Source organism: Phyllostomus discolor, chromosome 5, assembly GCF_004126475.2.
Source record: "Phyllostomus discolor isolate MPI-MPIP mPhyDis1 chromosome 5, mPhyDis1.pri.v3, whole genome shotgun sequence".
Lineage (NCBI taxonomy): Eukaryota > Metazoa > Chordata > Mammalia > Chiroptera > Phyllostomidae > Phyllostomus > Phyllostomus discolor.
Window position 1 is genome coordinate 84,225,054 of NC_040907.2, and position 26,059 is coordinate 84,251,112.

General features: G+C 38.7%; 1 protein-coding gene and 1 long non-coding RNA gene across 4 annotated transcripts in view; one reads left to right on the forward strand and one right to left on the reverse strand.

The window, feature by feature from the left end:
• LOC114498124 (androgen dependent TFPI regulating protein) overlaps positions 1-26,059 on the forward strand; it is an 86,874-nt gene that overhangs the window by 1,712 nt on the left and 59,103 nt on the right. The window contains exon 2 of one of the 3 annotated variants that reach the window (XM_036026507.1): positions 24,752-25,004. In XM_036026507.1, coding sequence (XP_035882400.1) covers positions 24,852-25,004 — 153 coding nt within the window. In that variant the 5' untranslated portion in view covers positions 24,752-24,851. Of the gene's footprint in view, positions 1-24,669; positions 25,005-26,059 lie in introns of those variants that run through there. The other 2 variants (XM_036026508.1, XM_028514218.2) reach the window with 2 other exon arrangements.
• Positions 8,382-24,826, reverse strand: LOC118500728. The gene is made up of 3 exons (XR_004903305.1): positions 24,750-24,826; positions 19,108-19,114; positions 8,382-8,396 (listed from the first exon to the last, which is right to left on the reverse strand). It is a non-coding gene; the product is annotated as an uncharacterized LOC118500728 (long non-coding RNA).

The window sequence follows — 26,059 nt, forward strand, 5'->3', positions numbered from 1 at the left end:
ACTAGTGGAAAGATACTTGGAAAACACTGGAAACTATCCTGAAGGCCTACAAGAGAGGAGAGATGAAATTTGGTGGGGAAGCATGATAGCCCTGGAAGGAAGGCGACAGAAAGGGGTGCTGAACATAAACCCTCTGTAGCGTGCTGTGTCCTTACTGTTTAGGGGTGTCTTTGCTGTCAGATCTTCCTACTGAGCCCAACTGGCAAATGACAGGGTTTCTGGGTCAGAAATCCCATGGATTTGATTTAAACTAATCTCCAGAATACTCTTCTCTCAGCACTGGCAAGATTTCAATGAGCAATAAAGAGATTTATGCTTGAGGATACGTCTTATGTGAAATACAGAAACAGGAAACCCTTTCTCACACTGTTAATGTCCCCCTAAAGCACACCTGCAGCTCTGAACTGTCACAGCAAGGGCTGTAGGCAGCATTTTGAAGGGATCACAGTGCACAATTGTATACAATGGGTCAGATACATAAGATGTTTAGTGCAAACATGCTCTCTAAATTCACTATGGCTTGCCAAATTAATTCCTATAAACAAAGGAAAAGAAATTCAATTCAGTTCAATAAGTCTAATTATGCTTATGAATTTTACAAGGTAATGACTCAAAACAAAGAAATGAAAATGGTGAAGGTTTAAAAATTACAGTATGAAGAACCTGAATTTGAAATTATGTTTGATTTCTATTTTTATAATAACTACCATTCTTTTTATCAATGAATATTCATTGATACCTACCTTCAGGACAATGCTCTGTGTTTATGTTGGGAAAGACTGGTCTGGATATATTTACGATCTGAGGAGCAGGTTCATCAATTTAAGATCTATCTGCTGGGGCTTAAGAGGTTTCTAGGAAATAAATGTTACTTCTATCCCTCTGGCCCAAGTACATGACTCATCTGTGGCAAAAAGCAAAAGTACAGTTGGATGTCATATGATATTTGTATTCCTTTTTTAAAAAATATATTTTATTGATTGTGCTATTAGTTGTTCCCCTTTCCCCCCTTTATTCCCCTCCACCCTGCACACCCCCTCCCACCTACATTCCCCCCACCCCACCCCTTTAATTCATGTCCACGGGTCATATATATAGGTTCTTTGGCTTCTACTTTTCCTATATTATTCTTAACCTCCTCCCCCTGTCTATTTTCTATTTACCATTTATGCTACTTATTCTCTGTACTTTTCCCCTTCTCTCTCCCTTCTACTCCCCTGTTGATCACCCTCCATGTGATCTCCATTTCTGTGGTTCTGTTCCTGTTCTAGTTGTTTGCTTGTTTTGCTTTTGTTTTTGTTTTAGGTGTGGTAGTTAATAACTGTGAGTTTACTGTCATTTTATTGTTCATATTTTTTATCTTTTTTTCTCTTAGATAAAGCCCTTTAACATTTCATATAATAAGGGCTTGGTGATGATGAACTCCTTTAACTTGACCTTATCTGGGAAGCACTTTATCTGCCCTTCCATTCTAAATGAAAGTTTTGTTGGGTAGAGTAATCTTGGATGTAGGTCCTTGCCTTTCATGCCTTTGAATACTTCTTTCCAGCCCCTTCTTGCCTGTAAGATCTCTTTTGAGAAATCAGCTGACAGTCTTGTGGGCACTCCTTTGTAGGTGACTGTCTCCTTTTCTCTTGCTGCTTCTAAGATTCTCTCCTCATTTTTAATCTTAGGTAATGTAATTATGACGTGCCTTGGTGTGTTTCTCCTTGGGTCCAACTTCTTTGGGACTCTCTGAGCTTCCTGGACTTCCTGGAAGTCTATTTCCTTTGCCAGATTGGGGAAGTTCTCCTTCATTATTTGTTCAAGTAAGTTTTCAGTTTTGCTCTCCTTCTGGTGCCCCTATAATCCAGATGTTGGAACATTTAAAGATGTCCTGGAGGTTCTAAAGCCTCTCCTTGTTTTTTTGAATTCTTGTTTCTTCATTCTTTTCTTGTTGAATGGTTTTTTCTTCCTTTTGGTCCACATCATTGATTTGAGTCCCAGTTTCCTTCCCATCACTATTGGTTCCCTGTATATTTTCCTTTATTTCACTTAGCATATCTTCATTTTTTTCATCTAATTTGTGACCAAGTTTAACCAATTCTGTGAGCATCCTGATTACCAGTGTTTTGAACTGTGCACCTGATAGGTTGGTTATCTCTTCATTGCTTAGTTATATTTGTTCTGGAGATTTGATCTGTTCTTTCATTTGGGCCATTTTTTTTTTTCAGCGAGGCTGCTATGTAGTTTGGGGCACAGCCTTAGATGTTCACCAGGGCAGGATATCCCTCATGGCTGACTCATGACGCTGTATGAGGGGGAGGGGTATGAGAGGGAACAAAGGTGCCTGCTCCATTCTCTGCCAGTTTTCAGTCACTTCCCCCTGCTACCCACAAGGAAATTGGGCCCTTCTGGTGCTGATTCCTGGAGGGTGAGCTTGTGTACATTCTAGGACCCTGTGGGTTTCTCCAGTGAATTTTCCTATGAGGCTGGGAGTTTCTCCCACTGCTGCTGCCTCAACCCCCACAGGTGTTTTCAATGAGTGGCTTGAGGCTTTATTTCCCCACACAGAGACCCTGGGTTGTGCAGTCCGTCTTGCTCCTCAGTTGATCCTCCTGGTTTATCTGCATGCAAATATGGGACTGCCATCTCCACTAGCTGCTGCCTTGCTGGCCAGCCACTACCTTGCTGGGAGTCCTCTCCACCTGCCTGGGTATCTCCAACCCTCCTACTGATCTGGATGAATATTTCTTCTTTAATTCCTTGCTTGTGGAACTTCCATACAGTTTGATTTTCTATCAGTTCTGGTTGGTTTTTTTTTTTTTGCTTTTAAATTTTTGTTGTCCTTCTTTTGGTTGTGTGAGGAGTCACAGTGTGTCTACCTATGCCTCCATCTTAGCCAGATGTCCGATGTTTGTATTCTTTTGATGCCCCAGTGATAAGCTTACTCTAGGGCCAAGATTCACACCTGACCCAAGTCTCATTGTTAACCATGAACCAAGACATTCAAATTGTTCAAAACCAATTTGAACAGTTGTTTTTTTATGAGAAAAAAATGGCACAATTGTTAATTAGACAAGACTTTATAAATTATTCTTTAGAGATATAAGCTTTAAAAGCATAGTTTATTTTTTAATTAAATTTATTGGGGTGAGAATAGTTAATAAGATTATATAGGTTTCAAGTGTATAGTTCTGTAATACAGCATCTTATTATTGTGTTGTGTGCCCACCACCCAATGCCTAATCTTCTATCATCATACATTTGACCCCCATTATCCTTTACTATCTCTTATCCTCCTTCCCTATGGTAACCACCATACGGTTGTCTGTGTATATGAGTTTTTGTTTGTTTTTTCTTGTTTGTGTTTCTTGTTCATTTGTTGCTTTCAATTTTATTTTCCACATCTGAATAAAATCATATGGTTCTTAACTTTTTCTATTGATTTATTTCACTTACCGTGGTACTCTCAAGATCCGTTCATATTTTTGCAAATGGCAGTGTTGCATCTTTTCTTATGGCTCAGCAGTATTCCACTGTATACATGTACCACATCTTCTTTATCCAGTCATCTAACAAGGACACAAAGCATAATTTCTAAAGGAGTATTTAGTTTATTGAAAATAGATATATTCTAAACAAACTTCATTTTTGCAAAAGAAAAGGAAAACAATTCCAAGTGTTTAACTTCATAGAAACCTGGCATTCTACCTGCACACATCTACACCCACATCCTTATACCTCCTCCTACCAGTCCCCCCAGAATTGCTAGCAATTCTGCGATCATGCCTCTAAGCTGTGGTCACCATGAAATATAGTTGAGAGAGACTGTTTTACCCAGTATGAGGTTGCATTAGTGAGTATCCATTCTCACTGTCTCCTCCAGTGTTCCTGGGGACATGTGTACAGCTCAATCATGGACTGTTTGTATGGGGGTGGGGGAATGTCTTATTACAAAGCTGATTCTTGACCTTCCCCCACACCTGTTGGAGCAGAATCACTTGGGAGAAATTGGGAAAGTTTTTTAAAGAGCCCTAAGTAATTCTTATGCACAGTAAAGTTTGGTAATCATTGCCATAAATATTGAAAATAAATTGGTTCATATGGAAACCAAAACTAAGACCTTGAATCATTCTATTTATCTCAGCAACTATAGCTCTAGTTTCCACCAGTGACCCAATATAAGAAAAAGAAATGCACAAGACAAGATTAAATGAAAAGGAGAAATAAAAATTTAAGTAAAAAATGCTAGAATGCTGAAATAGAGTGATTTTTAACTTTTTATTTTTTAACATTTTTTATTTTTATTCAAGTACAGTTTTCTACCTTTTCTCACCACCCTTCCCCTCCACCCTAGTCCTCCCCACCTCCCTCCCCTCTTTCCAACCCCCCCATTATTGTCTATTTGTCTTTTATAGTTGTTCCTGTAAACACTTCACCTTTGTCTCCCATTATCTCCCCCCTCCCCTCTGGTCACTGTCAGCCTGTTCTCAATTTCAATGTCTTTGGTTATACTTTGCTTGCTTGTTCATTTTGTTGATTAGGTTACTGCTAATGGTGAGATTTTTAACTCTTTTTGATCATGCAAAGACATCATTAGTGATTGTGACTCAGGTGACTAATATCGAACTACGCGTGCATTTTAATATGAGTATTTATTTAACTCAAGTGAACCAGAGACATAAGAACAGCAAAGCAAAATAAAACAAAGTAAAAGGTAACTGTGGCATTCTTCTTTAAAATCTTTTATAAAAGTGTGTGGGTTGACAATGGTTACCTAACATACACATGGACATAGCTCAAAATTTTTAGCAATTTAATAAGGGAGACTACAGGTCTATCTATCTCATTCCTTGAGTACCTTGAAAGTTATCAATCTGAAAAATTAAAAAAGTTACAAATGGCACTCATTTATGGTCATATGTGACTTGTCTTAGAAGATATCTGTATTTTAATAGAGAACAGTGTTTAACCTGAAGGAATCCATCTCTAGTGGCGAGTTTCAGGCTTTCTGGTTGGCAAGTAGATATGAGTTGAGGTAGAAAAACCTTTTCCAGGAGAAGCATATATGTAAAGAAACTTCTAGAAGAAACACCTTCGGTTGGAAACAGAAATTCAAGGTAGTTATGATTTTTCAGTGAATTCAGCAGTTGCCTTCCACTTTCCAATGAAATTCAAAATATAGTCAGGCGGGTTACTGGTGGGCTCAGCAGGCCATTTGAGGATGAGTGTCTTGTGTTTTCTATATTCTTATTTTTATTGCTGTTTTAAATAGACTATTTCAGTTAAAGGATGGGCCCTGTGGCCTCTTCAATTCATTCATATTTTTTCTAAGAAAAACATGTATGTATTTGTGTTCTGCTTGGGAAGGAAAACCCTCAGTTCTTTATTTGTCTTTGCATCTTTCTCCCTTTTACTCTACACTATAGCTGGAACATGTCCAATTCCCACTTCCAAAAATGCTAAATATATTTTATGAAAGGATGTGGTTTAGGGTGACCAACTGTACTAGTTTGCCTGGTATTGTCCTAGTTTATCACTGAAAGTTCTGCATCCTAGGAAACCCTTCAGTCCTGGGTAAAGTGGGACAGTTGGTCATTCAAGAGTTGCACTGCCCAGAATGGTAGTCAATGTCCATGTGGGACTAATTAAATATCAATCAACTTAAATGGAATTTAAAAATTAAGTTCCTCAGTTGTACTAGCCATATTTCAAGGGTTTAATAACTCATGTGGCTAGCAGCTACCTTATTGGACAGTGTAGATAAAAAAACCCCTCCATCACTGCAGAAGGGTCTGTTGGATAGTGCTGAGCCTGCAATTACCTAGAACTAACATCTTTTAAAACAATAATACCCTAGTCAAGCATCACCATTTGGCTGACCAAGTTCATATGATGGGGCATGCTATTTCAGTAGACACACAGAATACACTAGCTCAGCAAAGCCACAGTGGAAATGGGAACATGGCATGAGAAACATTTGACATGACAGCAAGAAAAGATGACTTGACCCCTTTTAAATTGTGTCTGTCTATAAGGTATGAGGGTCACTCTAATTTTGTTCCAGTGTGGAGATTTTCCCTTGATGTACAGCAAAGAAGAGAAGATAGCAGGACCTAGTTGAGTCACAGCTGAAGGAGGACATGCATGAGGGAAACCACCTTGGAATGGGTTGGTTTAAGTCTATCAGATCCCTACCCCAAACATCAGTTGCATAGAAAAACTAGGCTTCTTGTGAAAAGTGGCCAAGAGTCGTGGAGAACACACCACTTTGGCCATGTCCCTCTTCTCTCAGGGAAAAGGTGAATTAGAAACAGAAACAAAAACTGCCTATTGGTTTTAAAATGCATTGCTGAAAGATGTAATTGTGAGCACAGGGATTTACAGGCACACCCCAGAGATGTTGTGGGTTTGGTTCCAGTCCACTGCAATCAAGTGAATATTGCAACGAAGTCACACAAAGTTTTTGGTTTCCCAGAGCTTATCAAAGTTAGGTTTACATTGTACTATTGTCTCTTATTAAGTGTGCAATAGTGTCAGGTCTAAAAAATGTTCATACATTAATTAAAAATACTTTCTTTCTAAAAAATGCTAACTATCATCTAAGCCTTTAGAGAGTCATAGCCTTTTTGTTGGTGGAGGGTCTTGCCTCAATTTTGATGAAAATTCAGTTTCTGCAAAGCTCAATACAGCAAAGCACAATAAATGAGATATGTCTGTATTTGTCTTATAAAATGTTACTTAGCACCTACTAAGTTGCTACTCTTGAGTCATTCACAGTCCAGTGGGGGAGTCTAACATGTTCACTGGCTTTAAAAGTGTAATGTAACAGATGATTATTTGTTTAGGCAGTGGTGGTAATGATGATGATGATGACGATGACGACAAACCTAACATTTACTGGGATCTTTCCCAATAGGAAGTTCTATTTCTAAGTGTTTTACATCAAGAAGTACAATACTTTGGGAATACACGCATAGATGCTGGAAATATCACCAGTAAAAATATAGCATATTATTTTTTTTTAATTTCCAAGAAGTTTAGCATATAAACAAAACAGAACTCTCATAAGTTATTTGGAGAGATATTTGAAGAGTTATTTGGAGAGAGTAGAGCAATTTAAGTAATGGATTTCATTTTCAGTAACTTTTTTATTTAGGCAAAATTTTAGTTACCAAATGGAGTAGTTGCAAAACTAATACATAGAGTCCCCATATGATAATGGTTTTCTAAGTCAGAGAGCAATGGATTGAGTTTTCTGTTATTTATTATTGTGTCCTTGGACAAGTTATTTAACCACTCATTTCCACAAATGTGGCTTCTTGAATTGAAAAAATGGCACAATAATACTTGCTTTAGAGGGTTGCAGGCAAGGACAAATATGAGAGCACAGAGAGGAAGCCAACTCTGTGCTGTGTCTTCTAAGAGCACTAATCCCATCATAAGGGCTTCACCCTTGTGACCTGATTACCTTCTAAAAGCCCCATCTCCCAAAACCATCAAATTGAGGGTTAAGGTTTACATATGTGAATTTTGGGAGGAACAAACATTTAGTCCATAGCACTGACAGGATAGAAAGCTGAAATGATCTGCTTTGTTGTGTTCAATATGAGCTCACTAAGAAGGCTAACAGAGTACCCTCTTAGATGCTCTGAGCATGGACAAAGGTACTCCCTCTTCTGTGGGTCTGGTGAATAGTTCACAATTCAGCTTCCCTTGTCTCTATGCTGAGCTGGAGATGGGACTGAAAGGGCAGGGAAACTGTGGGACCAAGCAACCTCTTTCCTTCTATGATCTCTGAGGTACTGAGGACTTTTTCTTTACTTCTCAAGCACAGAGAATACCCAAGATGCCCAAGTCTCTTAGGGTTATGCACACTTAACCTCTATCATTGAATAACAGTCACTCCTAAGATCTGATTTCTTTAGAAGGAAATACTCCTAACTAGACAGCATTTGGCCTATGCATTCAAACTTAGTTTTATAGCTTCATAATTTGACAAACAGTTGAGCACACTTGAATTTGTCCACACTTCTGTCTGTTACCTAAAAGACACTTCTATGCCTTAACATCCCCCTTGATTAAAACAAACTCAATATTGAGTGTTTTCTTTTACCCTAATCCCCCTTGCTTACATGAACCTGTCCCTAGTTAGTTGTTTCTCTCTCTCTCCCTCTCTCCATTTCTCTCTCTCTCTCTCTCTCCATTTCTCTCTCTCTCTCTCTCTCTCAGAGAGGTAATGATAATTCATAAACCTTGGACTTTAGGTTAGTTTCAGTTGTTTTTTTCAATTCCTAAGAAACTTAACAGGGATATTGGGAAATTCTGGGTCATCATAGTCTTAATGGAAAGCCCCGGGTCAAGAGTTACAACATTTTTCCAGTTTAAAAACTAATGCTGACCTTAAGAAAACTCTGCAATATGTTTGAAAATTGTTCCTATTGAATGTTTTCTGGAAGGAATTCAGGCTTGCAATGGGAAGAATATTGATAGGTTTAGCACCTCCACCGTGCGAATCACTGAAGACACTGCAAAAGTTGCTCCTGCAAACACACTTCCTAGTGGTAAAATACTTCTTGTGGGCCAGATGGGCATTCTGCTCAGGAGGTGGCTGTGAGGGCAGACATTCTCCAAGTACCTCCTCTATCATAAACCTTAATGCTTATTGAGGACTTACTATCTTAAAGGCTCTATTGTTGGCACTCCACAGGTACTATCTTGTTCAGCTTACACAGCAATGCTATGAGTTGGGCATTATCATCATCATCATCATCTTCATCCTCATCCTCATCCTCATTCTGAGACACAGAGAGTTTCATTAGCTTGCCAATGGTCACACAGGTGGGAAAAAGTGAAACCAGGACTGAAGTTGGGCACACTAACCTTGGATCCCTCACTCTTGGCCACTAGGTAAAATATTTCACCTCATTTCACCGTGGAGTCCATGCTTCTTTAGCAGCCAACAGTTAGCTGCAGGCTGGGAGCCTGTCAAAATGACAAAGCAAATTGAGAGCCACTCAAATCATCTAGCAACTTCCAAACATTTCCTCAGTTATCCTTTTACTCTTAGAGTCACCCCAATGGTATCACTGATGGTAGAACAATGGCAGTACCAGGGCCAAGGGCTGGATTTTCCTACTTGGTCACAGCCCAGTGGCTTCAACACCCAGTGTGTACTTCCTTAGCTCCTGAGCAATCAAGCTTATTTGAAAGTTAAAGCCAGATTGATGGGGCCAGGGGTGCTTACACTAACTCAAGAGCCAAAAACTACATAAAAACTGTTTTATGTTACTACAACTATGGGGGACAGTCTCATTAGTTCTATAGTAGAATAATTGTTGTTTCTAAGAACAGGGGAAAAAAATCAGTTTTCTAGCACTTCAAGTAAGTTCATTGGCAAAGAGGACTCATGGTTTGAGAACAGCCCTGAAGACAAATGGCTATGCTTCACATACTCTCTGTGTAGGCCTTTTCTGAATCATTGTAGCATGACTGCCTCTGAATTTTGTAAAGTGGAGACAGAAAGGAAAAAGTCAGAATATCATGGAAAAGTTTTGACATCTTTAAAGACAAGTGTACAAAGGGTTGGTACTGGAGTACAGGATCAGGAGAAGATATTTCATCTTTCCAACTGAATATCATCTGCACTTCTTTCTCCAGGAGCTTATAACCTATAAAGCATTCTTATCCTGAGCAGGCCAAGTTTCAAAGAAATCTAATTTGTTGAAGGTGAGAATGAGAGAGAGAGGCTGAGTTTATTCTTCATTGGCATGTCATTTATTTTAGGCCATGACAAAAGTTGAAATCACTTTGAATATTCCAAAACATCATGACTGTTCTAGAGGAGATTGTTGGAAAATGCTTAGTGACCGTGGGTGCTCCTCAACCGAGGAGATAATGTAAAATAATTCCAGATGAATAATTAATATACACTAATTTAGATTTGCTTGGTAGGCAGAAAATGCCAAGGAAGCCAACACATTTGACCTTTACCTTCAGCAATTTTTATAAACAAAGATTCTGTGAAGTTTTGTTTCATTTTCTTACAGTTTGAAAATGGCACTTTTATTAGATGGCAGTAAACAATTAACTCAAACAACTCCTTTTGACCAGATAAGTCAACTCCAGAAGGAACAATTTTGCAGCTTCTGTTCTGTTTCTTCTTTTTTTAAGTTAGAGATTTTTTTTTTTTAATTTAAAGCACGGCAACCTTTTCCTTGCTTCTACAAAGCACTGCCCTATGTTTCCAGGCAGAAAAACAAAATCTTTCAGAGGTCATGTGATGTTGTTTTAGCAATGTAGAAATAAGAAAACCAAGCAAAAGGATGTATCTGATAATGATCTTGGCAGCATGTCTTAAAGCAGAACATAAAAATATGCATGCATACATATGTAATTCTAAGAGGATTTCACCTTGACACTTGATAGCTGTAATTCTTTAATAAAGACCACTTGTTTGTCAAGGGCTAGATTAGTCTCTGAGCTGGGTTACACAGGAAATCAAATTCTGCTCCACTATAAGAGTCCTTATCAGTAGCCTTGCTGAGTACAAGTATGGGCAGTTGTGGAAAGAGGCAAAAAAAAATCCTTTTTCTCTTCCCGGGCCACAGGAGTTGGTGCATGCAAACACAGATTGGGATCCTAAAGTGCTTTCCTAGGACTTTAGGGGAGAATACATGCCCTTCTTTCCATGGGACCATGGTCTGTCCCACACTGGGGACATTGAATTCTTCTGGTCTCTATACAGCAATTTTCTTTAAAGCAATTAGAGATGATTTTTTTCCTAGAGCACTTTTGGTAATGTAGCAAATATTTTTGGTTCCTATACTGGGAACCCCAGTGGCACCATATAAACAAAGTGGATCAAAGTAGCATAACAAAGGGAAAATTAAATTATCATTGGAACCATAGCCTAGAAAAGTGAGGCCAGGATCCATGTGTTACACCTAAACATGGTGGCTGACTGCTTAAATAAAAATTTAAACAGAACTTAAGAACTTTTAATATAATAATCCAAATATCTAGGTTACATCTGAAAATCACTAGCCATACTAAGAAGGAAAAGTACAGCTTAAATGAAAAAAAGGCTATCAACTGATTGATACCAACACAGAGAAGAATCAGATGTTAGAATTATCCGATAAAGATTTTAAGGCAGTTATTATAAAAGTATTTCAACAATTATAACTTCTCTTGAAACAAATGAAAAATAGAAAATATCAGCAAGGAAATAAAAGTAAAAAAAAAAAAAAAAGAACCAAGCAGGAACTATAGAACTGAAAGATACAACAACAGAACTGGTTTTTTAAAAAAATTTTAAATTATAAAAAAAGACTTACTGGATGATCTCAACTGTAGAGCGAAAATGATGAAGGATAGTATCCATGAACTTCAGAACAGATTAATACAATTTGCTCAGTTTGTAAAATGAAGAGAAAATAAGACTGAAAAAAAAAAGAAGAGAGCCTCAAGGGACTAACTGTGAAGCAATAGTAAAATATACAAAATTCACATCATTGGAATCCTGGATAAGTGGAAAAAGAGTTGGATTAAAAGAATGTTAAAAAATAATAATAGCTGAAAATTTCTCAAATTTGTCAAAGATGTAAATTTATAGATTTAAGAAATTGAAAATTTCTCTAAATATGATAAATCAAGGAAATATATGTCACAACAGATCATAATTAAACTTCTGAAAATTAAAGACAGAAAGTCGTTAAAGTAATCAGAGAGAAGTGATGCATTAACCATAGGGGAATATAAATTCAAAAAAATCAAATTTCTCATCTAAAACCACAGAGGCCAGAAGAGAGTTGCACACACTTTTGCAAGTGCTAGAAGAAAAGAACTGTCAATGGTGAATTCTATATCTTACAAAACTATTTCTCAGAAACTAAAAGTAAATAAAGACACTCTCAGATTAAGGAAAATTTAAAGAATTCTGTTAGCAGACACTCCCTTAAAGAATTACTAAAGGAAGTAATTCACACTGAAAGACAACAATAAAAGAAAAACTTGAAGCATTGGAAAGGATAGAAGAACAATGCAAAGAACAGAAAAAAAATAGATTATTCTCATACATTTTACAAACCACATGTAATGGTTAGAACAAAACTGATCATCTGATGCCCAACACTATGATATTTAAAACTGGAAAAGGTAAAGGGACTGAAATGAAAGCAAGGTGTCCACACTTCATCTGAAGTGGTAAAATAATGCCAGTAGACTGCGAAAAGTCACATTTGTACATTGTCATGCCCAGGGCAACTGCAAAGAAAACTATATGAAGAGACAGAAACACTCAAAAACACTATAAATCAATATGGAATTGTCAAAGGTGTTCAGCACATGCTTCTAAATACTCAGAAAAGCAAGAAAGGGGAAACAAAAGTACAAAAAAATACAAAGAAAATAGAAAACAAATAATTAAGTGGAAGACTTAAGGAGCACTAACATATCAACAACTACTTTAAATATAAATGGTCAAAGTACACCAATTACAAGACAGATATTGGCATAGTGGATTAAAAAAAATCAACAACCATAACCCAACTATATTGTTTACAAGACACTCACTTTAATGTCAGTGAAGTAGGTGGCAGGACAGTAAAAGAACTGACAAATATATACCATGTAAGCATCAATTTAAAAAACAAGAAAAAACAATGTAAATATCAGGTAAATTAGAGTTTTTCTGAGCATAGAAACTTACCAGAAACAAAGAGAAATATTACATAATGATAAAAAGATCCATCAACAAGAAAACACAGCAATCCTAAAGGTATATGCACCAGACAACAGTGCCTCAAGTACATAAAGCAAAAACTGGTAGAGCTGAAAGGAGAAATAAACAAATTTACAATTATTGCTAATACTGCAACAGCCCTGTTTTCAGCAAATGATATAATTGTTAGACAGAAAATCAGCAAATCAGAGTGCCGTCCATGTGATATATGAGTGTCCATGACTCAGACATATATCTCTATAGATGGCTAAAACAAGTTTCTGTGGTGAATTTCTCAAAAAAGCAAGAATTCACATGAAAAATACTCAAAATCTTAAAATTAAATGTGTTTATGGTCAGCATTAAATATGTTTCTTAACTTTGCTGATTAATTCAAGAAATAAAAACCTATGAGTGAATATATGAGTTTTCTTATGAGAAAGTGCATGCATTTCTGATTAACAAGGTGTTTGCAAAACACATGAAATCTGAGACAGTGTAAAAAAAAAGGTGTTCCTATGTAGATAGTTTCTCTTTAATAACTTCATTGGACCTCACATAATCAAGTAACATGTAAGCTAATTCAAACAAGAGAAATTCACTTGAAAATTCTAGAATTTAGGTACAAAACAAAATAATTCAAGAAAGAGTGAAAGCTTATTGGGCTTGTTATTAGTTAAGAAACTTGTATTCTGGTCATTACTTCTCCATTAATAGCTGTGTGGTTTGGGGCAAATCCCTTAATCTCTTTGAGCTTTCCTTTTCCCACCTGCGAGATAAAAACATTGAATCAAGTGACCTCAAATGGATCTTTCCTGCTCTAAACTTTTAAAACAATGTGAATCAGTTTCATGCTTGTAAACAGGAAGCATTCTTTGGCCTCACAACTGAAAATGAACCTTCAAAACTGTCAACAGAGAACTCTCTGCTCTTCTGAGTCAATCTGAGATCACCACAGAACATTGCATTTCATTGTGAAAGCAAAGCTAGAGATCAAGGAGTAAGGCAGACCTGAATCAGGTTTCCCAATGCAACAGGCAAAGTGGTGGGCCAAGAAAGATCTCATATTCTAAAAATATAGGTTCCAGTGCCTTTCAGAGTTGGCTTGGTTTGGTGACTGAAAAACCAAACATGATCTCATCAAACAGACTTCAGATGCGGGCCTTTAATAAATGTTCTAGTTTTTTAAAAGGACAGTCACAGTAACCTCTGAGAAAAACAAGTGCTCTTAGATGCGGTATAAGTAACCCAACAGGGGAGCTTCATTCTAACTCAGTTCTCAGCTGCATCACAGCAAATGGACACGGGCCTCTAGGGATGCAAAGTCCACTGAAAGGAAGGTCCTAGTCTCCCTTCACCTTGGTTTCTACTGGGTAACACACACAAATTTAATTATTTCCAGAACCATCTACCTTTTATCAAGGAGAGGCCTTTAGAAGACAGTGACAGTAAAAGGATTGACAAATATGTACCATGTAAACATCAATTAAAAAAAAACAAAGAAGGAATAGCAAATATAAATACCAGGCAGTAGGGGTGCCAGGAAAATGCAAACAGCACAGTATGATGAGGGTGGTAATAATCAGGAGGCCCAAGAGTTAGAGACCCCCTAAGTAGATATTAAGAATACCATGACACCAGAATTGATCTATGCAAACAAAGCTTTATTAGCATCTTGAAGTTGTCTGCTACCATGTGCCATCTGTGTGCTGAGGGCCCAGAGGTATCAGACACCCTAGAGGAGCTCACAGTCAGGTTGGCCACATTAGTTAGAGTTCCAGCAGGAAAATGTAGTCCACCCATTTGAGATTTTAATGATGGGACTATTGACCAAAGAGAGGTAAGGGAACCCCGTAAGGTCTGTGGAGGTATGTATCAACTGTAAAGGGAATGTGTGGGTTGAGAGGTTAAGTGAACACAGATAAGTCCCACTGACATGTCATGAAGCTTAAAATAATTGGGATTTACTGGTTAGTTTATTTTGTTTGTTTGTTTAGCACCAGCATCTGCAGAGGCCTCTCCCTTATGCCAGAACAAAATCACACTCCCTCAAAACTTTCCACCATAAACTCAAGAATTGTGAGCTCTGCCATCCTTGGTTCCTTCTCGTCACTGTGCTACCTGTAGCCAGCAGTGTGGTAGGTTTGCTAACACCTTTCACTACGGTTAGTTCCACGGTATGTGTGGGAGTGAAGGTGTACCTGCGTAGGCTTGGGGCCTCTCTCCGATCTCTTTGATGCCAACCCTGTTCAATTGTTCCTTTAGCTGAGCAGGTATCCTGGCTTTAGGACACTATCAGCTCTCTAGAATCCTGGGGCCCCATTTCATGCTCCAGGGAACTAACACCCCAAGGAGGTTGATGGTTGACAAGCTCAAGGTTGTGCAGTAGAATCACGCCCTGGTTTGATCTTCTGCTCTTTGTACCTCATCACTCAGTGACTGGCCTTGAAATGAGTTATAATCCTTATCAGGCAAAAGTGTTATCTTTGCTAGTGGCTGTGACTACTTTGCTCAGAGAGATTACTTTAATCCTTATCTCCTCTTACACGATGTCTGAAGTTTCTCATGATTTACCCAATACATTCATCTTTAACTCCATCTTCTGTATATTCAGAATGACAGAATAATGTGCAGGATAATTTAGGCTCCATTAGTACATTATACATGCCTCTATTATAGTACTTATCACATCATGCTGTAATTTTCTGTTTACATGTCTGTCTCTGACATTTGACTGCAAGTTCCTCCAGGGCCTAGGCTATGTTTTACTCTTCTTACTATTCTACCTGCTCCCCAGGACCCAGCAGTTAAACACTTTGAGAAAAGTAGGTTTTAAATAAATGAGCTAGCTTTGTAGCAAGGCTCAGCAGACAGGTAAGTCTGATATGCAACATATTCATTTATTCAGTAGATACTTATTAACTTCTCACTGTGTGCCCAGAAATATGCTAAGCTGTAGAAATTCAAACACACTACCTATGAACTGGGGAGATAGCAGCACATACGATTAAATTCATAATTATTGTAGACTAGTTGTTTTTGTTTCTCTAAAATTCATATGTGGAAATCCTAACCTCCCAAGTAGTGGTATTAGGAGATGGAGGCCTTTGGGAGGTGATTAGACTATGAGGTGGAGCCTCTATAAATGGGATTAGTGTCTTTACAAAAGAAGTGCCAGGCAGACCCCTAGCTCCTTCAGGTAGTAAGGACCCAATGAGAAGACAACTGTTAAAGAAGTGAGCTCTCAACAAACATTGAATCTGCTGGTGCCTGCATCTTGGACTACCCAGCCTCCAGAACTGTGAGAAATAACTTTCTGTTGTTCATACCTAATGTGTGGTATTTTTGTTATAACCCCTCAAATGGACTAAGATAGTAATTATTCGTCATGCAATTTATGGAGATGCACAGGGTATTAATGAAGACTAGAGGGGGCTATTTAATATGGCCTGCCTGAGGAATGCCTGAGGGAAGAGTTCTTAGGGAAGCAAACTTCTGAGCTGTGTTTTGGAGGATGATTCTGAGATAACTAGTCAAAGCCATGTTGAAAGAAGGCCATCAGGGAGAGGAGTCAGTGGGAATAAAGGTGCTGGGACACAACACAGCCATGTGTGGGTGGAACACTGCCAGTTGGGTGGTGTTGGAGGGACCATCAAGTGTGAGACATGAGATGAGACTGGAGAGAGTAGCAAAGCCATATGGAAGTGGGAAGTTTATTAAAAGTAATGGAATTCAGATGTTAGGCTGTAGGTGATATTGATTCGGTAAAGGGACTCAAGCTGGGGATGGGGATGTGATACGACTGGCATTCCAGATAAAATCAGCTTCCCCATCCCACTGCAGCCTTGTGAAAAACAGAGTGGGGGGATAAGACTGAAAATCAGGAAAACCAGTCAGAAGACAGTTGCTATGGCACTGGAAAGAAATAACGAAAGCTTGAACTAGGACAGTTGTAGAAGGGATGGAAAGAAGAGGACTGATTTAAGCTTGACTTGGCAGATGAACTTGGCAAGATTTGGTGGTTAATTGGATTTGGGATATAAGGGAAAGACAGGAGACAAGAGAGATGAGAGGTTGATAAAAGCAGCCTCTGAAAACAAAATAGAGAAAAAGACCAGGCTTGGGGGAACATACTGAGTTCATCTTAGACATCTTGAGTTTGAGGTATACTTAATTCATTCAGGAAGCATCCAAGAAGAAGTTGAAGATATGTTTGAAGTTTGGGTGAGATGAGGAAAGGGCTGGGACTAGAGGTGTATAATTTGTGATCATAAACTAACATAGTAGTAGAAACTGTGAGAGTGGGAAAAATCCCCAGAGTAAGTATTTAGTGTGAAATGGGCAGTGGCTGACCACACTCCCTGGGACATACCAACATGTAAGGAGCTGGTGGGAGAAGATGAACTCACAGAAAAAGATTGAGAAGGACCATCAGGACATGTTAGGAATGCTGGGAGGACCAGTACTGCTCACCTGTGGCTTCCTCAGGCCAGCTATTTCCTGACCTCCTGACTACCCCGAGTCTGGGACTGTTGTCCCTTTAGTAAGTCCTCTGTGCTTGTCCTTCACAGAATCTGCTGCAACTATGCATTAATACCTGATTGTGTTATTATTTAATGTCTATCTCTCCTGCTAGAATATAAATTCCATGGGAGCAGGGAATGGATCTCTCCTGTTCCCCAGGGAATCCTCAGAGTCTAGCAAGTGCCTGACAATTAGTTGCTCAACAAGTGTTTGTAGAAACCTCCAGAGGGTAGAGAGTTCTTTAAAAATGTCACTTTTAATAATCAACTTGGTATCTGTATGTTTAGTTCAAAGTGTAAAATAATGCCCATTGTATATTTTTAGTATTTCCTATGTAAAATAAATTTAATTTCTGTAAATTTTTAAGAAGTAGGAACAGTTCCTGCTGCTTCTGGATATGACTTGAGACCTTCAAATACTTGGAGAGTGGAGAGAGGCAGGCTAACAACAGACTTAGTATTTATTATTTTGAATACTGCGTAGCTAAGTGGTAACACTGCCATTGTTCCCCAAAGTTCTACCTGTTCCCCAAAGTGCCAGGGAACAGATGTACAAAGTGTTTTATAAAAATTTATCTGGTCATTCAACCATGGATACAAATTATCATGTATATATGTTCACAATATAGAATTTCCTTTAGGCAACACTTTTGTAAAAGAAATTATAAGAAAATAATGTTGAATTAAGAAGTTACATATTTTCCATATGCAAATCCTCATATGTAACCAGGTGCCTCATGAGGGTGGTTCAGTTGTCCATGTGAGAACATCCAAACCTAGAGAAAATTTTCTAGGAGTTTATTTGAGCCAAACTGAGCACTTGGAACAATACCTGCCATATACTAAATACTAGAAATCTCTTCCATTGAATGAAAAGTAAAATAGAAACATATGAAGGGGGAGAAAAAAAAAACCAGAATTATTCTGGAGGGCAGGCCCCTTGTAGTACAGGCTTCCCCTGCTAGGTGAATGTTCTAGGAACCCATCTCTATCAGTGAGTGCACCAGCTGGTGCTGTTGTGAGAGTCTGTGTTCGGCTTCAGTAAATTTTTTTGAAGACTCTTTTGTCTTGTTTGCCCATTTCATCATGGGTGATTTATGAGTGTACCTGCCCACAAAGTGCTAAGCAGTCAGCAGTTTTTTACCAAAAATGGCATGCTCTGAGCAACTTTTTTATTTCCCAAGATGAAAAAAGTCCTCAAAGGGAAACTTTTTGCTGATGTGGAAGAGGTGAAACAAACAAACAAAAAACAGCAAAAACACTAAAAGGCATCAAAATCCATTTATTCAAAAACTGTTTTGAGCAGTAGAAGAAAGGTCTCAATAGGTGTATTGCATCAAATGGAGAGTACTTTGAAGATGACTGAAGTTCGAACATATAAGAAAAACCCACAATTTTTTATAAATATATGCTGTTTTTTGGGGTCTCCCCTCATACTTCTTTTACACTGCAGGATGCAGGATAGGTAACTTTTAACATGGTAAATACAGATGATATACAGGCAACAAGATCATGTGCTCCCTCCAGAGTGGTTATGCCTCCCAGGGGTCTGGAAAAGAGGATTACTCTGGCATTTCAATGGTGTGTTAGCCTAGAAGCACAAGAACAATGGACAGGACTTGCTTCGTTAAGGCAAAGGTAAACCTTTTACTAAGGAAGTTATAGGCCTGGGTTGTGACTACCTACTGTGACCTGCCTAGTGAAGTAACTTTTGGCCACTAAGCTTGTCATATTTGTTACATGGCTTATTTTCATTCACTGAGTCAATGACAGACTGCATATACAATGGTGGTCCCATAGGATCAAAAGGGAGCTGAAAAATTCACATCGCCTAGTGATGTCACAGCCATAGTGAAGTCACAGTACAATGCACTGCACAAATTGCCTACAGTGTTCATTCAGTGTGGTAACATGCAGGATACAGGTTTGAAGCCTAGGAGTTGCAAGGCAACAGAATTCATCACCCCAAAATATGTCTGTTTGGCATAAGGATTATTTGAGGCTAATTTTAAAAAACAGCAGATGTGGGAGAAGCTCTGAAAATCAAATAGAAGTTACCCTTTGTAAGATAAGAGGGGAACTATCTTATCTCTAGAAACTCTTATCAATGCAGAAGACTACTGAGTTAAATCTGCATAAAAACCTTACCTTGCTCCCTGTGTTTTTTTCTGGTAACCTCCCCCCGCAACCCCTACATCTTTTATCTTCACCTGGAGATGTTATTTAAGGCTATAGCTTTAGTCATTTTGGCAAGTTACTCAGCTTTCCTGGGTTTCTCCCATATTTACAGGATATAAATATTGTATGTTATACATGTTAAACTTTTGTCTTCTGTTAACCTATCTTTTATTTCAAAGATGTCTCAGCCAAGAACCAGAAGGATAAAGGGAAAATTATTTTTCTCCCTTATAGAGCAATGGCTAAACCATACAGACTAGGGGTATAGTGGGCTATACCATCTAGATTTGTGTGAGTGAACTCTCTGGTGTTCACACAACAATGAAATTGCCTGGTGACATTTTTCAGAATGTTTCCCCATTCATAGGTAATGCATGACTATATATACTCATATGTATATTACATGTTGTAATTTATTGAAATTCTAAAAGTTGAATTTCAATGTTAAATTGTTACAGAACAGACCCAGGGGTGGTAAATGATATACTATTACTGAAAGGACCCCCCTCTTTCTCTCCAGGGTTTCCCCCGCCATACTAGTTTCGCTTTGCTTGCTGCCAGAGGAAAGACATCTCTCAATGCCAGAGACTGGTGAAAAGAAAGGAATTATTTATTTCAAAGTTATACAGACTTAGAGTAATGACTTAATGTCTTCATTAAAATACTAAAGTTCTTTAGAATACCCACAAATGCACACAGTCCTTCCTCCTCCCCTTTGCCCAGTCTGGGGTACCATATCTCAGGAGAAGAAGTAGAAGTCCGTGGTTCAGGCAATCCCTCACTTCTGGCATCATCCCTTGTGTTGCTGTCATGATCTCCAGTTAATCCAAAGCCATGTGGCACCTTTTCATGGCCCACCAGGAAGAGTCCTTTCACTCCTCTTCTTCCAGGCAAAGTCTTTCCTGCTGCCTAAGCCACATGGCAAAAGGGAGCAGCCCAGAGCTGCGTAGTCCTGACCTCTGACAAAGCCTCTGGTCCTGCCCTGGTATGGCTGCCATGCCTGGGTTTAAATCCCTGTGCCAATCTTCCTTTATACCCCTATTTCCGATTCCTCCCATAATCAGTTACACCTACCAGCATTCCTGTATTCTTCCAGCTTTACTGGGCTGCCATAGTAAGTCTGGGCAGGCATGGCCCCATGGCGTGGAGCCAATCATCTCCAAGCTCTCCTGCAGGCACCGTAACCAGGGGGAGTTGCTTTCCAGTTACATCCTGGGTTGAAGTCACTCCCATCCCCCTGGCTCAAAGCCTGGCCATGGCTATTTAACATATCTATGAAACCCAGTTAAAGGCTATAGATATGTTAAATGACCATGCCAGAGGTTAGCTGCAAAGCTGTTGTTATTCAAAACAGCTCTCAATGGGCCTGCTCCACTTGTCCTATCTCCCAGCCCAGACCGGTGGGGGTGAGGACATCATATATATATTTTTCTCTAATATTTCCTGAACACCCTGAGTTCTGAACCCCATTACAAATCCCTATTTGCACCCCCCCACCTTGGCTGCACCCTGTTACAAAATGTCAGTGTCTTACAAATAAATTTAAATAATTTTGTCAGTATTTTTGACAGGCCTCATCTGTGACCATTGAGGCTAATGCAGGGGAACAAAACCTTTGTTAAAAGGTCAGTCTCCAAGTTTGAACATACGCATTTATTTATTTATTTATTTCTATTTCTATTTAACATATTTTATTGGTTATACTATTACATTTCTCCCATTCCCCTCCTTCATTTCCCTCTACCCTGTACCCCCACTTCCACCCACATTACCCACCCTTAGTTTATGTCTATGGGTTGTACATATAAGTACTTTGGCTTCTCCATTTCCTATACTATTTTTAACCTCCTCCTGTCTATTTTGTAGCTACCATTTATGTTGCTTATTCCCTGAACCTTTTCCTTCATTCTTCCTCGACCCCTCCTTGCTGATAACCCTTCATGTGATCTCTATTTTTCTGATTCTGTTCCTGTTCTAGTTGTTTGCTTAGTGTGTTATTTTTGTTTTTTTTTTAGGTTTGCTACTTGATAGTTGTGAGTTTGTTGTCATTTTACTTTTCATAGTTTTGATGTTCTTCTTTGTCTTAGATAAATACCTTTAACATTTCTAGTAATAAGGGGTGGGTGATGATGAACTCCTTTAACTTGACCTTATCTGAGAAGCACTTTATCTGCCCTTCCATTCTAAATGATAGCTTTGCTTGATAGAATAATCTTGGATGTAGGTCCTTGCCTTTCATGACTTCAAATACTTCTTTCCAGCCCTTTCTTGCCTGTAAGGTTTCTCTTGAGAAATCAGCTGACAGTCTTATGGGAACTCCTTTGTAGGTAACTGTCTCCTTTTTTCCTGCTGCTTTTAAGATTCTCTCCTTATCTTTAATCTTGGGTAACTTAATTATGATGTGCCTTGGTGTGTGCTTCTTTGGGTCCAACTTCTCTGGGATTCTCTGAGCTTCCTGGACTTCCTAGAAGCCTATTTCCTTTGCCAGATTAGGAAAGTTTCCCTTCATTATATTTTCAAATAAATTTTCAATTTCTTGGTCTTCCTCTTCTCCTTCTGGCACCCCTATGATTTGGATGTTGGAATATTTAAAATTGCCCCTGAGGTTCCTAAGCCTCTCCTCATTGTTTTGAATTCTTGTTTCTTCATTCTATTCTGGTTGAATGTTTCTTTCTTCCTTCTGGTTCACACCATTGATTTGAGTCCTGGTTTCCTTCCCATCACTGTTGGTACCCTGTACACTTTACTTTATTTCATTTTGCATAGCCTTCACTCCTTCCTCTATTTTGCAACCATACTCAACCATTTCTGTGAGCATCCCGATTACTAGTGTTTTGAACTCTGCATCTAATAGTTTGGCTATCTTTTCATTGCTTGGCTGTTTTTTTTTCTGGAGCTTTGATCTGTTCTTTCATTTGGGCCATGTTGTTTTTGTCTTGGCGTGCCTGTTATGTAATAAGGGGTGGAGCCTTGGGTATTTACCAGGGCGGGGAAACCCAGGTTGCTGCGTTGTGGTACTCTATGTGTGGGAGGGGTCTGAGAGGGAACAGTGCAGCTTGTTCCGTTCTCCAATGCTTTCAGTTACTTCCTCTACTACCCACAAGCAAATTGGGCCCTTCTGGTGCTGATTCATGGGTGGATAGATTTGTGTACATTGTGGGTCTCCCCAGTAAACTCTCCTGTAAGGCTGGGAGTTTCTCCTGCCATTTCAATCCCCACAGTTTTTTTCACTCAGAGGTTTTGAGGCTTTATTTCCCTGTGCTGGAACCCTGGGTTGCATGGTCTGTGTCGCTCCTTGGCTGTTCCTCCTAGATTATCTGCACGCAAATGTGTGACTGCCCAGTCCACCAGCTGCCACCTTGCCCACCCAGGTCTCCAGATGTTACCTTGCCATGAGTCCTCTCTGGTCTGGCTGCCTATCTCTACCCTTCCTACTGCTGTGGATGAATATCTCTTCTTTAACCCTTTGATTGTTGGACTTACATACAATTTGATTTTCTGGCAGTTCTGGTTGTTTTTTGTTTTTAAATTTGTTGTTGTAATTTTGGTTGTGTGGGGAGGCAATGTATATCCACCTATGCCTCCATCTTGGCTGGAAGTCTGAACATACACATTTTAGAGATTTGTGTGTCTTCCTCTCTTTTCTCTTTGTGCCTCAAATTCTTACTCATCTGTAGACTTATGCTTCAGATGTTTTTATAAAAGAAAAAAACCCTAAATCTACAGTGATATTTACCATGAAAATGCCCTGAGAGACACAGCACAATTTAAATGTGTACCATGTTTTAAAACATATGTATGATATATATATATACATGCATATATAAAAATATATATATTATATAGTCTTATAGAGAATTTTCTGATGAGAGAGAAAGGATATAAGGGGCTCAGCAGGGAATGCAGATTGTTTTTTTTGTGGTCAGGCACACTGGTTAGAGGACAGACTGCAGCTCTGCCTCTTAAGGTTTTGAATGCTTCCTTTTAGCAGTCAGGGCTTCAATTTCCTCATCTGAAAGTTAGGATCATAATAGTACTTAATTAAAAAGAACAAAACCAAAAATAATAGTACTTAATTCATAGTGGTATTTAGAGTGTAAATGAGTTAATATGTGTAAAGCCCTTAGAACAATGTCTGTCATACATTAAGTAAAGTATTACCTGCTATTGTATTCACAATTTTAGCCTAGGCCATGGAATTGTGTACAGAGTTTTATGTCACACATTTCTCAGAACCCCCTCTCCTTTGGGAATGTTTACAGTGCAGACCCTTTATTGCCAGCTCAGGTTTGCTGTTTACCCATCTGCAGTTCCTAAGGTTTGCAATGGTATGACTGACTCACATGGTAGGTTTGTTTTGTTTTGTCCTGCAGGTACAACCTGCAATTCTTTTTCCTAGTACTTGTGCAGCCTGATTAAATTACTGAACAGTACCAACTACAAACTTATGTAACTGCATTGAGAGCATTTCCCTTAGGAATTTGCTCAGAACCATCCTAGTTGCCCAGGGAAACAAGCTGGTGATGTCACAAGGTATCACTCCTTTAGCTCTCCTTCAGGTCCCTTTGCTCAGCTCAAAGCAAGGTTCAGGTCTATAAGCTCCGCCCAGCCTGAGTGCATTCTTATCCTCTCCCAGGCCACGCTGAGACTCTCACTTTCTCCCAGCAATGTCTAAACTCAGGTATGTTGGAGTCAGGACCACACACTGCTTCTTTGGTCACAGACCACTTGCTATGCTTCTTCTCTCCCAGGGTATAGAAACACTTAGGTGAATAAAGTGTCTGGGGTAGCCCTGGGTAGCCCTTGGTTCTTTAGGATATAGATACAAAATTAAAACAAAACAAAATAAAACCTTGGAATTGCCCCTTGGAGGACCAGAGGTTGATTCAGATTTTATGGGTCATCAGAGACCTCAGGAGCAAGATTACAACATCCCTTCCCTTTGTACCTACTTCCCTCCTTGTCCTAAACATGCCCACAGTCTCTCTCCTTCCTGGTTTACCAACCTGCTCCTCATTCTCTCAAAAGATATTGTGACTTCCTTGTTCTGCTAAAATGGAAAGGAAAGAAAAGAGAATATAGTTATAACAGTATTTCACCAGTTTAGCGGCACTTCATAAGAAGGTTAGTTAACCATACACCTATCCCAGGTTAATAGGGCAAAGTGCAGCTCTTGCATGGATCTCTACCTTTATGCAAATCTACAGATTATCTGTTATCTAAATAGGACATCTGAAAACAACCAATAATCCTGTCACCAAAGTTCTCGGGAAGGCAGCCTATCAGAGAAGGACAATTCAATCTTGTTGGAACTCTCACCCTCAGCGGCATGTGTGTTTTACAGCTCTGCAGCCTGCTGTGGGACCTCAGCTCCTACCCAACAGAAGGACGCCAGGGGAAAGCTGCTAAAGACATTCATAGTTCTGCTCTGGTCACAGCAAGCTATGACGAGGACTTCTACATGCATATACCACTTCCTTGTTTTGAACTGGTATGTTTTCCTCAATTATTACATCTCACAACAAGAAAAGGATAAGCAGAAATCCAAAATCTTTCAAAACGGTGGACAGTGGAAGTACTTGACATTCCTTAATCTGGTAAGTCCAAATGAGCATCTCAGGAAGTAATTGATTTGTCTGTAATATTGGATCTTCTACACATATCACCTTTAAGTTTTATTAAATACAAAGTTCCATTATTTCTATTCCTTCTTCATGGTTTTTGACTTTTGGCTTTCTCTTTTACCTAAAAGTTTACTCTGAGAAGCCCAATTTAGAAGTTCTTCAAAGGTACCTTTTGTGCTTGCTAATTGTTAAATGCTTTTTTGAAAAGAATCTTATTTGGGGGCTCTTCTCAGCTGATCTCAAGTGGGGGGACTAAATCAATGTTTTCATCATGAGACTGACTACAAATGCAGACAGGATTTTGAACTTGGCTTGGTGAAATCTGTGAAGAAGGCAGAATGGTGTATGTTGAATAGAAATGTAATTTCTTATGGAGGAATAATGCCATTTTACAGCATACACAGACTAACAGATTTATCTGAAAAAAACAAATATATTTTGCCATGTTCAGATCCCACTTCAGTTTTTTATAGGCTCACATCTCCACCTTAAAGGACAAAATCACCCAACCAAATGGCAAATGCAGATTTTCAATTATATTTACAAACCATTCATATGACTTGATCCCTTCTTGTCTTTCTAACCCTGATGACCACATTCTGATGAATGAAGTGTGAATGAATGGGAGAAATAATTTTTAAAAATGTTTTGGTAACATATAAACAAATTTTTTAGAGTTAAAAGCTAAAAATGTCACATCCTTTGGGGATGCTAATTAACATTTGATATTTTTAACTAAAGTTTAGAGTGTCAATATCAACATCTGATTTCAGAAGCTGGACAAAATATTCTAATCCTCTGGAATCAGACTCCTAAGCAGAGGTTATGTGTATGGTCAGAAAAAGTGACACTCTGAAATACTAAGGGTTTGAAATTCAGAAAGTTCAAATCAAACAAGCCTGGAGATTCTGCTTCTCATTCTCTGATCATTTGCTGACTTTTGATTTTGGCCTGAAAAATCTGAAGCCTGAACACAGCTTTAATATGCTTGAAAATATCAAGGTGATAATTTATTTCAATTATAGAAT